Source organism: Cydia amplana, chromosome 14 (assembly GCF_948474715.1).
Source record: "Cydia amplana chromosome 14, ilCydAmpl1.1, whole genome shotgun sequence".
Classification (NCBI taxonomy): domain Eukaryota; kingdom Metazoa; phylum Arthropoda; class Insecta; order Lepidoptera; family Tortricidae; genus Cydia; species Cydia amplana.
In genome coordinates this window covers 2872818-2890193 of record NC_086082.1, presented here as the reverse complement: position 1 = coordinate 2890193, position 17376 = coordinate 2872818, and the positions used below count along the sequence as shown (strand labels likewise).

Sequence of the window (17376 nt, the reverse complement as noted above, 5' to 3'; positions counted from 1 at the left end):
ATCTGATTAGCCTAAAGTGTCATTTTATCGAACTTGCTAACTATGTTAACAAGTCACTAGTAAATTCATCATTTAGATACAATTTCAATATGGCGGTTTGTTTACACAGTTAGCAAGTTCCATAGAATGACACTTTATGTATTTTTGTGTTGTGTGTCGCACCGCAACGTCTTTCATATTGGGGCATGAGGAAAACTTGTGTGGAATTTTCGCGTTGCGATACCTAAACCTACAGTCTGACAAAAATAGTAGTAATTAAAAAGTGGCAACAATATAGTGTCCCGTTTTTCTTAGATTAATTTGAAAGGGACAACACTACAGTATTTATTTACTTATTTATTTATTTATTTATTTATTTATTTATTCAAGAAACAAACAGTCTTTTATAGTTATATATAACACTGGAAATTTTCTTAAAACTAGACTTACAGTTTCCTTAATGAAAATATTTTAACATCATGTTAATTCAAATTGTTTTCTACAGAGTAAAACAGAGCTATTTGTGCATACAACAATAAACTAAGAGAAAAATAATAATAAAACTAAAATATAAGAGTACCTATCACAGTAAAAGTATTGCCACTTTTTAATTTCTACTCCTTTTTGCCAGACTATAATTGAATTTTTGCAGGTCTAGTGGGTATGTCCGGCGATGGCGCCGACAAAGAGCGCGTGGACAATCTCGAGCAAGCCAATCAGGAACTGCAGCGACTACGGAAACAGCTCGATCGCGCCGTGGCAGACCTGAACGACGCACAACGAGAGGCCGAGGTATGTCTATGAAGTGCTACAATTGTTGCATGTTTGGACCACTTATCCAGGAAGTTACAAGGGGACACTCGATAAAGCTATCCAGGAGCTGTAGCGGCTACGGAAACAGCTCGATCGCGCCGTCGCCGACCTGAACGACGCACAACGAGAGGCCGAGGTATGCCTATGAAGTGCTATAATTGTTGCATGTTTGGACCACTTATCCAGGAAGTTACAAGGGGACAATCTCGAACAAGCTATCCAGGAGCTGTAGCGACTACGGAAACAGCTAGACCGCGCCGGTGTTGACCTGAACGACTCACAACGAGAGGCCGAGGTATGTCTATGAAGTGCTATAATTGTTGCATGTTTGGACCACTTATCCAGGAAGTTACAAGGGGACAATCTCGAACAAGCTATCCAGGAGCTGTACCGACTACGGAAACAACTCGATCGCGCCGTCGCCGACCTGAACGACGCACGAGAGGCCGAGGTATGCCTATGAAGTGCTATAATTGTTGCATGTTTGGACCACTTATCCAGGAAGTTACAAAGGGACACTTGAACAAGCTATCCAGGAGCTGTAGCGTCTACGGAAACAGCTCGATCGCGCCGTCTCCGACCTGAACGACGCACGAGAGGCGGAGGTATGTCTATGAAGTGCTATAATTGTTGCATGTTTGGACCACTTATCCAGGAAGTTACAAGGGTCACTTGAACAAGCTATCCAGGAGCTGTACCGACTACGGAAACAACTCGATCGCGCCGTCGCCGACCTGAACGACGCACGAGAGGCCGAGGTATGTCTATGAAGTGTTATAATTGTTGCAGATTGGGACCAGTTATTGGTAGTGGTTGTGAAAGTGTTACAAGGAGCAACCTCGATCAAGACCGTGAGTAATAGCCAGGTACAATGGTAGACCAAGGTATGTCGATGAAGTGCTATAAGTGTTGCATGTTTGGACAAGGAGATAACCTCGAACAAGCCATGGTCAGGCGTGTCTCACTCCGCGATTTCATCGCTTTGCTACAGGTAGCTAAAAGTACATCCGTTCGGCCCCAATTTTGGGGAAAGCCATAAGCCGCACGTGGCGCTGTCGCCACCTAGCGGCCATATCTGTGCTGATCGTAACACTTACTTAGTACTTAGTACCATTATTTATTCTGTGCCATGGTATGCCAAAGGCCAAAGGTCGATACCTTTGGGCTATACTCGAGTAGATGGCGAGGCTTTAGATATTTAACAAATTTAAGACATATTAGTGAACGGATTAGGATCAAAGTCAAATGGCGCATTTGGCAGTAAATTTATTGTGAAAAATTACTCAATACGTCTCTATTTAAATTGTCTTTGTTGATAGACATCAAAATAAACTTTGTGAAACTTATCCTGGCTTGCTATTTGGGTCCAACATATATTGTATAGAAATAGAATTATGTCAAAATGAAAATACAACTCATTATGTTAAAAAAAAACTACTTTTATTTAGGTATCGAAACGGCGTCGAGACTGGGCGTTCTCCGAACGAGACAAACTGCTGCAAGAGCGAGAGAGCGTCAAAGCGCTCTGCAACCGATTACGAAAGGTGAGTGCATGGTTTTGTGCGCAACTTAGCTTGCGCATCCCCGAGCAACGGCTTTAATTTAGGTATCCCATTTCAACAAATAACAACTGTCAATTTGCGGAGTTTTGATCATACATTTTACGTTTTAATGTGACGTCTACCCCAAACTTTTTCATACACTTTCCGTCGGGTAGCTGCACAAATCTCTGTTTTGACATTTTGCTGGGACACCAGTTAGCCGCGGCCACGACCAGTGAAACCTGTGTCGAAACGTCAGTAAAAATTCGCGATAGACCCGTCTATAAATATCTATTAATATACATTTTATAATGTATTTTATAATCGTTCATAAGGAGTAAACTCCAGTCGTGCGTCGGAGCTGACACACAGCCTTTTTTAGGGTTCCGTACCCAAAGGGTAAAAACGGGACCCTATTACTAAGCCTCCGCTGTCCGTCCGTCCGTCCGTCCGTCTGTCACCAGGTTGTATCTCACGAACCGTGATAGCTAGACAGTTGAAATTTTCACAGATGATGTATTTCTGTTGCCGCTATAACAACAAATACTAAAAACAGAATAAAATAAAGATTTAAGTGGGGCTCCCATACAACAAACGTGATTTTTGACCGAAGTTAAGCAACGTCGGGCGGGGTCAGTACTTGGATGGTTGACCGTTTTTTTGCTTGTTTTGCTCTATTTTCGGAACCCTCCGTGCGCGAGTCCGACTCGCACTTGGCCGGTTTTTTTTGGTGGTGGTAATAGATGGGAATTGTAACCTAGATTTAAATGATATCGTGTGCAGGAAAGGGACGCCATGGTGGGCGAGTTGGCGGACGCGCGGCGCCACGGCGGCGCGAACACAGAGCGCGCGCGCCGCGACCATCGGGAGACGGCTGTCGATCATGTGCAGGTAAAGCATTTCTGCCTCTAGCGTATAGGACACACGAGATGGGTTAATCAACTTTTTCTTGTCACATGTTGCTATGGTTACGGTCTCCTGAGTCACTCTTAAAACTCTAGGTTTTTCGTATTTAAATGAACCAAACTTGCATTTTATAGTAGTTATAAGACCTTTCCATAATGGGACATCTACTGAGCATGTTAGTAGAACATGGTACAGCAGATCTTCTAACAATCTATGCTACTATTGTCTCCTCGCTGATGGGACAGAATAACAACAAGAAATAGTTGATTGACCCAGATACACTCCTCCAAAATAGTTTTAAATAGCTGGTCGTATCGTATCAAATTACCAATGATTTTTCCATGTCTATTCTTACCTAAAAGTTTTCTGAGTCTCCTCATTCTACAAAACACCTTTCCATTCAGACATTTAATTTTGACAACCAGAAGCCTTTATTAATTTTCAAATCCGAAGCACAAACTTCACACAATCATTAATATAACTTAATCTTGGCTATTATTTTTCCACAGGACATAGAATGGGAAGTAATCGACGTAGAACTGAGCGGTTCCAACGCAGACGGCGAGCTCGGCGTGGAACTGGCCGGCGGTAGAGACGAGCCTTACTTCCCCAACGACCCTAGCGTCTACGTCACTTCGGTGGCCAAGGGTTCAGTGGCTGAAGGGAAGATCAAGTGAGTATCCACAGGATATAGTGAGAAGTCATCGACGTAGAACTGAGTGGTTCCAACGCAGACGGCGAGCTCGGCGTGGAACTGGCCGGCGGTAGAGACGAGCCGTACTTCCCCAACGACCCTAGCGTCTACGTCACTTCGGTGGCCAAGGGTTCAGTGGCTGAAGGGAAGATCAAGTGAGTATCCACAGGATATAGTGAGAAGTAATCGACGTAGAACTGAGCGGTTCCAACGCAGACGGCGAGCTCGGCGTGGAACTGGCCGGCGGTAGAGACGAGCCGTACTTCCCCAACGACCCTAGCGTCTACGTCACTTCGGTGGCCAAGGGTTCAGTGGCTGAAGGGAAGATCAAGTGAGTATTAAGGGCATAAATAAACCTTAAGTCTCTGTAAGGGTCCAACGTAATGATTAGCCCTAGTAATTTTGGGTGAGACCGAAGGCTTCGTTGCGAAAGTGATGAACAAAGCAAAATCCAATATAAATACTGTGTTTCGCGAATGTGAAGGGCGAGCTTAAGGCCGGGAGGCTAAAGGCCCGGAGCTGCTGAGTATGTCAAACTCCAGTAATTTAAAGCGAGGCCGAAGGCCGATCTGCGGGAGGTTAGAGCTTTTAAGCATACAATCATGGTATAGTGTTTAATTAGTTACAGGGCCGAAGGTCCGATGGCGAAAATGTCGAGGTCTGCGTAGGGCCGTTGTGATGGTGTAAGAACATAACAGAGCGCCAACTGGCAACATCGAAAGATCACAAAATGTTTTCTGCCTCTATCCCTCCTGCACATTCGAGCGATAGAGAGGCAGATAACGATTTTCGATTTTTCGACGTACGCTCCTAGAGACTCATGTGAATATAGGCTACATGACTAATTTTTTTTATGGTATCAATCGATCGGGTTTGTTTTTAGGATCAAATCTCTTTATGGGACCCATTGCATTAAAGTAACACAAAAGTCAGAAATTGTAGTCAAAGTCCGACAGTCGCATTTCACTCGCGAAACGCCCTATACAAAACGGACAGAGGCCGTGACGTCATCGCCCACGTTGTAGTATGGACAAAACAAGAAAATTGCGTTTTTGTCGGTGAAATATTGCGTTTATGTATATAGTTGCTATACAATATTTTTTTTTGGTGAAATGTAAGGAATCGAATGGTACCCTTACTTTTATCGTTTTTGGAAGTTAAAAAAAACTTAAATTTTGAAACTTTCAGGTCTTGTATTTTTGTAATCTTTCAATATTTTATTTTAATATCCACATTATTGTGATAAATTGCTCGTTTGCTATCTATTTTACTAGAATTTTGTTATAAAATTCAACATGTGTCAACATCCCTATTGAAATGTTGAAGTAACCATGTTTCTGTCCTACAGAGTACTGGACCGCGTAATAGGCGGCGGCGCGGCCGGCTGGGCGCGCGCTGGCGCATGCGCGGCGGCTTTACGCGCAGCCACCATGCGCGGCGGCGCGCAGCTGCGGCTGCAGCGCGCCGCCGCGCGCCGCCTGCGCCGCGCACTGCGGCTCGCCGACACCAGCGCGTTGCACCTGCAGCACGGTGAGTAGACTGGGTGACTACTGGCTTCCCCTGCCTTTTCTTAAGAAATGAAAAATGAGGAAACCTTTTGAACGCCAAGAACACCGTCGTCGTCGTTACTATTTCAATTCCAATTTATTTCAACATTACATGTCATGTGCATTATAAAAGATGTTAGTTACAGGTAGTTGGTACATGACACCCTGATAGGGCACAAAATGTTAACAGCTACTTACAATTCTAGCGATTCTAACGAAAACTACTAGTCGTGCCCTCAAGGACAACTATAGCCTCCTGAGACTAAATGTACATTATAATGTACATATTCGTGCAATCTAATTTGAACCTTTCTTGAACCAAATAAAGTAGCATTTATTTTGATTCATTGCTTTTTAAACCAAACGAAATTATAGAATAGGGTTCAAATTAAAAAATTAGAAAACTTTATCTGGTGGGTCTTATGAGGATAGGTATTATCGCGGACGTTGTCAAAGTAACCTTCACACTTTCAAGTAAGGTTTACATTAGCTCCCTTGCGCCCGGGACTTTGGCGTTTGAGTGATGTTTGTGTTTATGACATACGATATTTAAAATATTGTAACCATTGACAGCTGAATGTCTACCACGAACACCGAAATTCGATAATTGCAAGCATCTTTATCTCTTACTCCAGTTAGGGCGTAATTAGAGTGACAGAGAAAGCTAGATGTCGGCAATTTGCGAACTTCGGTGTTCGCGGTAAGCCGTCTGAAGTGAGCAAACTTAGCGCCTGACTAATTTTCACAATACCGTTTCACATAAAGTTGCATTTGTTTTGTATTTTATGTTTTTATTGAAGTGAAAACTTCTTTAGCGGCGCTGTGCATTTTTTGAGGTGGGGAAAAAATTTTACACTCGAGACAGCGTAAGACGATCACGTGACCGTAAGATTTAGATGGCCACTCACTCATTTAGATGGCATTTAAATCAATTATCAATAAAGAAAAACTCAATTCATGAAAAACTGTTACATGTAATGTCATTGAGTTTTTCTTTATTGATTTAAATGCCATCTAGTGAGTTTCGCTCTAACTGGTATTAATATAACTCGAGTACCTACTAACAGTGATGTGTACTAACAGTGGGTTTCATGTAATTAACGCTAACGTAGATGGCGTTAACCTCAATTATACATAGTGCATTTTGCACTAGTCATTGAGTTTTCACTTCTGCCGGCACTCCCTGAGTGCAACACGTTGTTTTTTTTAATAACCTACTTAATTTTCGAATGTCTTTACCAGGTATTTTCATCAGTAAAATATCTCCGGGTAGCGCTATAGCAAAAGACGACAACATCTTCGTAGGAGATCGCATAGCTAGTGTAAGTGCCAGCTAATTCTTCAACTTTATACCAATTTTCCATTAGATTTAAAAACTACTACTACTAATCTAAATTAAAATACATAATTTTAGAACTGGGGCTGATTTAGATTTTGTTTTACATATTATGGTCATAAATGGGTGTATTTTTGTCACTGTCAAGTCCGTCACGTCACGTCTTATTAAAATTTCTAAGTGACTGAAGACAATTTTAGCTAGAGTGTGCGGAAAAAGAATAGTCGTGGAATGTATGGGCCCCAATACATTCCACGACTCTTCTCTTTCCGAACAGACTCTATTTCAAGTTAGTAGGGTTTTTATAAAAGGTATTAAAATAAACCGCCGTACATTTTATATTGACAGATTAACAACAGATCCCTTGAAGGCATGAAGAGTGTTTCGGAAGTATGGGCACTCCTCAACGAGTGTCAATACGAAACTGTGACACTTACGTTGTTGCGGCCGCTCTATCCCTGCTGCTTAGATGCGAACAGGTACGTCTGTTATATAGACATATTGTACAATGACAGAACAACAGATCCCTTGAAGGCATGAAGAGCGTGTCGGAAGTGTGGGCACTTCTCAACGAGTGTCAATACGAAACTGTGACACTTACGTTGTTGCGGCCGCTCTATCCCTGCTGCTTAGATGCGAACAGGTAAGTCTGGTCTATAGACATATTGTACAATGACAGAACAACAGATCGCTCGAAGGCATGAAGAGCGTGTCGGAAGTGTGGGCACTCCTCAACGAGTGTCAATACGAAACTGTGACACTTACGTTGTTGCGGCCGCTCTATCCCTGCTGCTTGGATGCAAACAGGTAAGTCTGTTATATAGACATATTGTACAATGACAGAACAACAGATCCCTTGAAGGCATGAAGAGCGTGTCAGAAGTGTGGGCACTCCTCAACGAGTGTCAATACGAAACTGTGACACTTACGTTGTTGCGGCCGCTCTATCCCTGCTGCTTAGATGCGAACAGGTACGTCTGTTATATAGACATATTGTACAATGACAGAACAACAGATCCCTTGAAGGCATGAAGAGCGTGTCGGAAGTGTGGGCACTTCTCAACGAGTGTCAATACGAAACTGTGACACTTACGTTGTTGCGGCCGCTCTATCCCTGCTGCTTAGATGCGAACAGGTAAGTCTGGTCTATAGACATATTGTACAATGACAGAACAACAGATCGCTCGAAGGCATGAAGAGCGTGTCGGAAGTGTGGGCACTCCTCAACGAGTGTCAATACGAAACTGTGACACTTACGTTGTTGCGGCCGGTCTATCCCTGCTGCTTAGATGCGAACAGGTAAGTCTGTTATATAGACATATTGTACAATGACAGAACAACAGATCGCTCGAAGGCATGAAGAGCGTGTCGGAAGTGTGGGCACTCCTCAACGAGTGTCAATACGAAACTGTGACACTTACGTTGTTGCGGCCGCTCTATCCCTGCTGCTTAGATGCGAACAGGTAAGTCTGTTATATAGACATATTGTACAATGACAGAACAACAGATCGCTCGAAGGCATGAAGAGCGTGTCGGAAGTGTGGGCACTCCTCAACGAGTGTCAATACGAAACTGTGACACTTACGTTGTTGCGGCCGCTCTATCCCTGCTGCTTAGATGCGAACAGGTACGTCTGTTATATAGACATATTGTACAATGACAGAACAACAGATCCCTTGAAGGCATGAAGAGCGTGTCAGAAGTGTGGGCACTCCTCAACGAGTGTCAATACGAAACTGTGACACTTACGTTGTTGCGGCCGCTCTATCCCTGCTGCTTAGATGCGAACAGGTAAGTCTGTTATATAGACATATTGTACAATGACAGAACAACAGATCGCTCGAAGGCATGAAGAGCGTGTCGGAAGTGTGGGCACTCCTCAACGAGTGTCAATACGAAACTGTGACACTTACGTTGTTGCGGCCGCTCTATCCCTGCTGCTTAGATGCGAACAGGTACGTCTGTTATATAGACATATTGTACAATGACAGAACAACAGATCCCTTGAAGGCATGAAGAGCGTGTCGGAAGTGTGGGCACTTCTCAACGAGTGTCAATACGAAACTGTGACACTTACGTTGTTGCGGCCGCTCTATCCCTGCTGCTTAGATGCGAACAGGTAAGTCTGTTATATAGACATATTTTACAATGACAGAACAACAGATCGCTCGAAGGCATGAAAAGCGTGTCGGAAGTGTGGGCACTCCTCAACGAGTGTCAATACGAAACCGTGACACTTACGTTGTTGCGGCCGCTCTATCCCTGCTGCTTAGATGCGAACAGGTACGTCTGTTATATAGACATATTGTACAATGACAGAACAACAGATCGCTCGAAGGCATGAAGAGCGTGTCGGAAGTGTGGGCACTCCTCAACGAGTGTCAATACGAAACTGTGACACTTACGTTGTTGCGGCCGCTCTATCCCTGCTGCTTAGATGCGAACAGGTACGTCTGTTATATAGACATATTGTACAATGACAGAACAACAGATCGCTCGAAGGCATGAAGAGCGTGTCGGAAGTGTGGGCACTCCTCAACGAGTGTCAATACGAAACTGTGACACTTACGTTGTTGCGGCCGCTCTATCCCTGCTGCTTGGATGCGAACAGGTACGTCTGTTACATAGACATATTATGACAGAACAACAGATCGCTCGAAGGCATGAAGAGCGTGTCGGAAGTGTGGGCACTCCTCAACGAGTGTCAATACGAAACTGTGACACTTACGTTGTTGCGGCCGCTCTATCCCTGCTGCTTAGATGCGAACAGGTACGTCTGTTATATAGACATATAAGCACATTGACAGACCAACAACAGATTGTCGAAAGGCATGAAGAGCGTGTCGGAAGTGTGGGCACTCCTCAAAGAGGGAAACATTCGACTTCATCATTCTGTCGACCTTTTACGTAATGCGTCAAAGACAACGCGCAAATGAGTTGATGTACTGCTCAAATAATTTTGTGATGTACTAGCAAATACTGGTTTCCCTATAGGTGCAGATTTAGCTAAGTCGGACTGTACCAGTATTGCAGTAGTGCATCTCCATAATACAGTATATTTTAGTTGTATGCTGTAGGGCTAAGATGGCCGGCTCTTTATCATTTGTCACCATGGCTGTCACGTTCTAACAAATATGTAAGTGAGAAAGTGACGCATAGCATGACAAGGGAATAAAAATGCGACCATAGCTGGTCAGATTGTAGGTAGTTGTCACTTTTCTTATTTAATCTTGTTGTTGCAAACCGATATTGCCGCGTCAATTAGGACGCTTACTGAATAATTTGGTTATAATGCTATACGCCGTCAAATTAAAGCTCCAATCGAATGTGAAACTTGACTATTCTTTTCCATTTGGATTGAATTGACATATAAAATCAATATTTACGTTAGGTCTGTTTACGCATTTTTGAATTTACGCAATCGCATCTCACAATGGAGGAAAATATGTTAGTGTTTTCACAATTATGCATCTCAATCGTGTTTTGTATCTCTCGCGGGCTACACTACTTAAGTGTTAAAAGTTTGTTCAACCATTTTTATTACGATTACTGATGACATGAAATAATTTATGAAGTATTATGTAAGTGAAATCATGTAGTAAGTATTTGATCTCTTAAGATCCAGGGAACATTTTGTATTTTTGAATATGTTCTATATTCTTTTGTTTCTGGGTATTTCTATTTAAAGTTTCACCCCAAATTTTGCATTTTAAATGTTGGAATTTTTATATACGAGAAAAAAAGTGTACTTGTACAAGTACGCGGGACTTACTAAACATCGAAACCCAAAAACCGGCGTGACGTTTGTACTAATTAAACCTAGTTTTTATATTTGTTTGACCGGTCTGTTTTTTTAGTACAAAAACAGTAGGTAACGATGAGGGTAAATTAGCAATTTCAACTGACATTGTAGTATCTGGGTTTTAAGATCACCGTTCAGTAGATCTTAACTCAGCAATTCTTTTTGTAGTTGGTTTATAGGTAGGTAAGTATATAGGTAGTTTGTGTTTTATTTTATTTTATAGGTAGTTTGTGTTTTTTTTTTTCTAGTTTTAATCAAAAGTTATTGTCTGCAATTAGGTAAAATATAGCATGAAGAGTCCATGACACTCTAATTTGACATAAAAATATATATTTTTTACAGGCTATCACTGTTTGACTCCAGCGAAGGCAAGATTCTAAGTCTTTGCTCGCAGACTGAAGACTGGTCTCCATTTCTGCACCCACCTTCCGACTCTAAGGTAAATAAGTATTTTTTCTTAAAGTTAGCATTTTCTCTCTGTATTAGCCCCCCCTCCCTTCCCTAAACAGAATTTTTAGTACTTTTTGGAAATTTTTCGAGAGCGAGTTTTCTGCTTTATACATCACAACCGAGGTTTACTTTAAACCGACGATTTTAGACCACCACACCCATGATAGTTTTGTAATATGGTAATAGGGAATATTACGCGAAACTCTGCGTAGGTGGCGTCACTCCCACAATAAGTCACAATCTAAGGGTCTACCGCAAACGAAGAGAGTCGACATTTTGTTATCTAACCTCTCTATCACTCTTGCGTATTCGAGAGATAAAGAGGCAGGTAGCTGAGTTTCGATTTCGCGTTTCCCGGTAGGCCCTTTGTAAACAAACCGCCTTGATGTATCAATGTCATATTTGATTGTTTGTGAAAACTTTAAGGTACAGTATGTATAAGTTACTCTATGGTATACTTAAGTCACTAGTGCTGCACTCTGGCGGCAAAACATTGCAGTAATACTCCCTATTTGCCACTTTACGTGTTTAGCAGTAACACTATGGATTACTGCGACATAAACGACACTGCTCGAAACAATATAACAAGCCTAATCTTTGATGGACGGCTCCTTATGGTGGTATTCCATCTGTCCAATATCTTTGTCCAATGTGTATTTGCATCTCACATTGTGCTTGATGAGAGAGTGAGACGCGATGCACATTTGACAAAGAAATTGGACAGGTGGAATACCACCCTTAACTACTAAAGAAGGAAAATATGAAACATGTGACTAACATTGTTTTTTTTTATCAGGTCCACATAGAGCACGGTGTACCGGATTTTGACCGTCGGTACGTGTACCATGTAGCAGCTGGAAGCCAGGGCAAGATACATCAGGAGAGAGGTTGGTACATACTTAATGAATAATTATTAATACCAATTTTATGATACCAAAATATTTTAACTTAATAAATGTCATATTACGAAAGAAAAGTGACCAAGGCCTCCAGTACCCAATGCTGGAATCGAACCATTGTCCTCAGCAATCGCAGTAGAAGCCTAAAACCGTAGAATAATCGTCGTGATGGGTCTTCAGGATACTTTTAATATTAACTTATGATTAGGTACTACTAGGTAAAAAATCAAATGTATAAATAGCATCTGTACATCACCAGAAGAATATACTACACAGGGTTACACAAAAAAAAATCTGTAAAAGATTCTTAATCCTTTTCATACTAACCTATTATTGCATTATCACATTTCTCAGCGAATTTAATTATATACTTACTTTATTCATTCATTTCTATATCTTTGTGTTTGATAAAGATAAATACCTAATGTGGGCCAAAGGCGCTAGAGTAGGAAACTAATCGATAAGATAAGCTATCGACACTTTATCGATACGTTATCGATGTTATCAGGTACATGGGACATGATCAGAGGGAAGATAGAAGCGGTCACGGGGCGCAGCAAGTCGAAGGATAAACAAAATAAGGTAAGATTATTAAATTGTACAACGGGACTTAATCGCGTATCTAAGTTTCAAGATTTACCTCCGACGTTTCGAGGACGGCGTTGTCCCCGTGGTCTCGGAGAAGACTGGCTTAAGTTGACATCAGCTTCTAACCGCGCGAGTTTTTCGAACTACCCGCGCTTGGTCTTGTTTATCAACTTGAACGTTATGCGCACTAGGGATGTCACTCTGTCGACACACAACACTAACGATATTCGATTTATCGACTGTCGATATTCGTTTACGCTTACATTTACTAATGACTGGATTAATTCTGGATTTAATAATGTGTAAAAATCGTGAAAGTTTAAATCAGTGTTAAGGTAAGATTAGTTAACAAATTCATTGCCACCCACAAAAATTGCCGCAAGGCCACAAAAATTTCGTCATTTAAAACTGTAGTGCCAGGATCCCGACTATCGGGTCGTCCGGCCTGGGAACGAAATCATAAAATACCCGATAGTCGGGTTTTCGGCACTGAATGTGTTAAAGTTACAAACCAAGTGTTTTCTTGTACAATTTTAGGCCCACGTAGTTTTAGTTACTTCAGTGTAATTTAAACCGTTTTAAATTGGAACAGAATTGTTTTTCATGTGTTTCGTTCCATTTCAAAACAAAAGGTTTTTAACCATATTTCCTTCATTATTGATTTCAAATTCACTTGACAAAATTTTTTGTATGGTTTGTCTTAGGATGTTAAGTTTATTTCCGTTTTTAAATATGGTATCAATAAAATAAAATGGTTACATAATTCATGCCTCTGAGATGTTTTTTCCTAGTAGTAAAAGTAGAGCTATTCAACCTTACTAATACTATATACTTATTAGATACTTGTAAGATTTCAACGGGTCATATTTATAAAACTGAACGTCACACGATTACGTTTATTCTATGTTTTTTAACGATAAAGATATTTCATATCAACATTTGTCAATAAATAATAAGTATTTTGTATAAAAAACATTATTAGTATAATATAATGTGTACTTTAAAGTTGTTTACGAAGTCGGATTGTTTGTTATAATTGTTTGACAGCAGCGATAAAGATTTCTGTTGTCGCGATAGCAAAATTTCCGGTTGGTACTTGTGTCATTGAATGCGTAATAAGAAATTTATTGCAAATGATTCATATGATAATACATAGGTATTTTGATTTACGCTCTTACGGACAAATGCTTCAATCTTGATTCTCTATCTGAAATGTATTTTCAGCGATCATTGTCTTCCCGATATTTTCGCATTTTTTCGTGTACCAATTGATTACATTTGAATGATATAAATAATCTATAATCCAGGTACCAGAGTCAGACGCGATAGCAGAGTTGGATTCTGTCATCGACAGCTATCATGGAAAAACAAGTAAGTGACCACTTCTAGCAACTAGTAAACTATTACATGGTGTACCCTTGTTTTGTCGACAAACTTTTCATCGAATATTATTTCATCGACAACGATTCATCGAAACATTAGTACTCGTAATATTGTTTGGCGTTATTTTGTTTCATATACTATTTATTTCAATTTTTCTTACTGCGTAGAAATACTATTCAATGAATATTACTTGATCGCTGATTCGTTTCAAATTATTTTATAATTGACACAACTACTAAACATTGCAATTCATTTGTTCGACGTATTACTTTAATATATTTTTATATGTCGTAATACACATTTATACATTTTTCTGTTGTAAGAATTTTCAAATTATGTATATAATTTTGTCATACAAATATGTATAATAAAACTAAGTAGGTTTCGGTTAGGCTAGGTTAGAACTGAGAACCTACACAAAAACGAACGGCTATCAAAGTAGGTTTAGGTTAGGTTAGAACTGCGACCCCATACAGAAACGAACGGCTTTCAAAGTATTACAAATATTAAATAAATATGAAATATTACAAATTGAAATAATATTATGCGTTATAAATTTTATTAAATGCAATCCAAAATGAAATAAGAAAACCCGTAAAGAAATACCACGATATAAACTATATGCAAAATAACTCAAGTACCAATTAAAAGTCCGAGATTTAAATTAACTAGTATCGATTCCTCGACGCAATGACTTGTCGATGAAATGAAAATACTTGAAACGTTGTCTTCGAAATAACATTCGATGAAATGTCTGTCGGCAATTCAAGGGTAAACCCTATTACATATATAATTTTTGTGATAAAAGTTAACATAACTGTAATGAGTAAATTTTGCATTTCTAATCAAAGCTTTTCCTGTATATTCGTGTATTTATTATTTACAGTCAAAGAAACCAGCAGTGTCCTGAAACGGTCGCGAAGAAAAAACAAAGAGTCGCAGAGTGATTCTAAAAATGGGGGCACTTGGCCTAAAGCACGGGCTAACTTCGGCCTAGAGGAGAACCCTACTGGGACCATCGTCCAACCACGCTCGAGGAAAGAACGACCACCATTATCCATGCTCCTAAGTCCACCCACAAAGCTACAACCAGAACCACAAAGGTCTAATACCAATCGGAACTCAAACCCCATACCTCTAGGCCACGCACCCTTAACTCAAGTCACCACCCCAGCGCGACACTCCGTCTACAAATCCATAGAATCATCCCCAGCTATAGCCCATTTTCCGAAACCTGCCCCACTTTCTATCCATAATCCCCATCCGCAATTCACGTCCCCAAGCATGAACTTCGAGAAAATCCGGACGCTGGAGAAAGATAAAATGTCCATGAGCGACTATTCCGAACATGACATCACACCGAACAGACTCAGCCTAGCTCTGAACCCGTCCGACGATTCTTTAGACTACCAGCCAGTGACCAGAAACAGAACTAAAAGCCCCCATTCCTTAGACTTCAATGTCAATAAAGGACCTAGTTCCTTAGATTTTATTTCGAGAAAAACACCAACTTCGCTCGAGCACCAGATGAAGAATCACCCTATTCTAGAACAGTATTATGCTCCTAAAAAGTCTTCATCGCCAAAAACGGTGAACAAATATCCATCGGACAGTGACAGCTTCGGTCCGGACAGTTTAAATAGCAACACCAATTTCGCTATGACAGGAACATTGCCGTCCCAATCGCGGTTACAATCTCAGTATTACAGAGGACCTTTCGTAAATTCGAATCCTCACACATCGAGTCGATACCCTCATTTAGCGAGCCCGACTAACATACCACAGAGTCAGTCAGGGGAAAGCATCGGCACGAGCTATGAAATGCATTCCTTTCCCTCACATACTCACAACATGTCTGATCTCCAGCCTGTACCACGTGCGAATAGAGTATTAGGCGACTACCCTCACGTTTACGAAGGCGGCACATTCCCGAGAAAGAAAGAGAATCAGAGATTCAGAATCCCTTCAAATCCTAGTGTGACTTCTAAGAATTCAGCTGGAAAACTAAGCACAGGCTCTATTGAGAGGAGTTCAGAAAGAAATTCTCCGATGCCGACCTATCATGTAGAAATATTAAGTCCAGGAAGGGGAGCGAAGCAGATAGCTCATAAAGCGACCAGGAATTCAATGCCTGAATACACAGGCTTGGGCTGGAATAAGCCATTACCGGGAGAACTTAGGAGAGTGCACATAGATAAGAGTCAACAGCCGTTAGGCATACAGATCTACTGTCCACCAAGCAGCGGAGGTGTGTTCGTGTCAACTGTAAACGACAACTCACTTGCCAGTCAAGTAGGTTTACAAGTCGGCGATCAGTTGCTTGAAGTTTGCGGTATTAACATGAGATCAGCTACCTACAGTCTCGCCGCCAGCGTGTTAAGACAAATAGGCAATTCGATAACCATGCTAGTGCAATACAGCCCTGAGAAATACAAGGACGAGGTCGAAGTGTCTGGGAGTTCATCATCAGGAGAAAGTTCTCATGATGAAGAAGTTTCCCTCTCGGGGTCCCCAACTCCTAGGAATTCCCCAGGTCCGCAGCAGTCTTTAAGAATGGAAGCGCCATCGACTGAAGTCGCGACTTTAAGACAGTCGCAGACGAGTAAAGATTTGCCCAGGTTTCTGATAATAGAAATGAGGAACTGTTCCGATCTTGGGATCAGTTTGGTGGGGGGTAACGCAGTGGGTATCTTTGTGCATAGTGTGCAGATCGACTCGCCTGCGTATAATGCGGGGTTGAGGACGGGGGACCAGATTATGGAGTACAATAATGTGGATTTGAGGAGAGCGACGGCTGAGCAGGCCGCTTTGGAGTTGGCCAAGCCAGCGGAAAAGGTGAGTTGCAGTTGCATTTTAACTTTTTTCATCTAAGTGTAAGGCCTGAGTAGACGCTCGAAGCGGAGCGTTCGGCGGGACGTGCAGCGTGGCGTCAAGATCAGGAGTAATTAGAGCAGCGTGTACTAAGGCCGCTCCTATACGTTTGCATTTGTTTAACATGCACGCCGCACGCCCCGCCCCGCTGCACGCCCAACTCGAGCGTCCACTCAGGCCATACACTTATTTAGGGCTGCATATTGCCTTAGTTGCTGACGTCACACAACTCGGAAACATTTCGCCGATTAATTGTTAAATTTATAACTAAGAAATTAAGACTTATAACCCATTCAGCGCTAATCGCGACATTCTAGCTATGATGATGGCTTCAAGCTAGGACAAATCTATAGCAATATATTGAAATACGCCGGTCGAAGTATTTAGCAGATGGCGCCATCATAGCTTGCCCTGTCAATCCCTAGAATTGTGTAATTTTTTTGTTTTTTTAATGCCCTGGATGCCAGCCCTTTTAAGCCAAATCTCATAGAAAAAGGGGCAAGCTATGATGGCGCCATCTATGCAAACAGTTGCCAACCCCATTAGACACCAGATGTTGGTAGTGCT

General features: G+C 41.4%; 1 protein-coding gene across 1 annotated transcript in view; it reads left to right on the top strand.

The window, feature by feature from the left end:
• LOC134653933 (disks large homolog 5) overlaps nucleotides 1-17376 on the top strand; it is a 45622-nt gene that overhangs the window by 15900 nt on the left and 12346 nt on the right. The window contains exons 11-22 of the mRNA XM_063509303.1: nucleotides 632-771; nucleotides 2241-2336; nucleotides 3117-3224; nucleotides 3749-3912; nucleotides 5282-5463; nucleotides 6723-6802; nucleotides 7165-7295; nucleotides 10961-11057; nucleotides 11865-11955; nucleotides 12476-12549; nucleotides 13863-13926; nucleotides 14825-16773. Of these exons, the coding sequence (XP_063365373.1) occupies nucleotides 632-771; nucleotides 2241-2336; nucleotides 3117-3224; nucleotides 3749-3912; nucleotides 5282-5463; nucleotides 6723-6802; nucleotides 7165-7295; nucleotides 10961-11057; nucleotides 11865-11955; nucleotides 12476-12549; nucleotides 13863-13926; nucleotides 14825-16773 (3176 nt within the window). The remainder of the gene's footprint in view (nucleotides 1-631; nucleotides 772-2240; nucleotides 2337-3116; nucleotides 3225-3748; nucleotides 3913-5281; nucleotides 5464-6722; nucleotides 6803-7164; nucleotides 7296-10960; nucleotides 11058-11864; nucleotides 11956-12475; nucleotides 12550-13862; nucleotides 13927-14824; nucleotides 16774-17376) is intronic.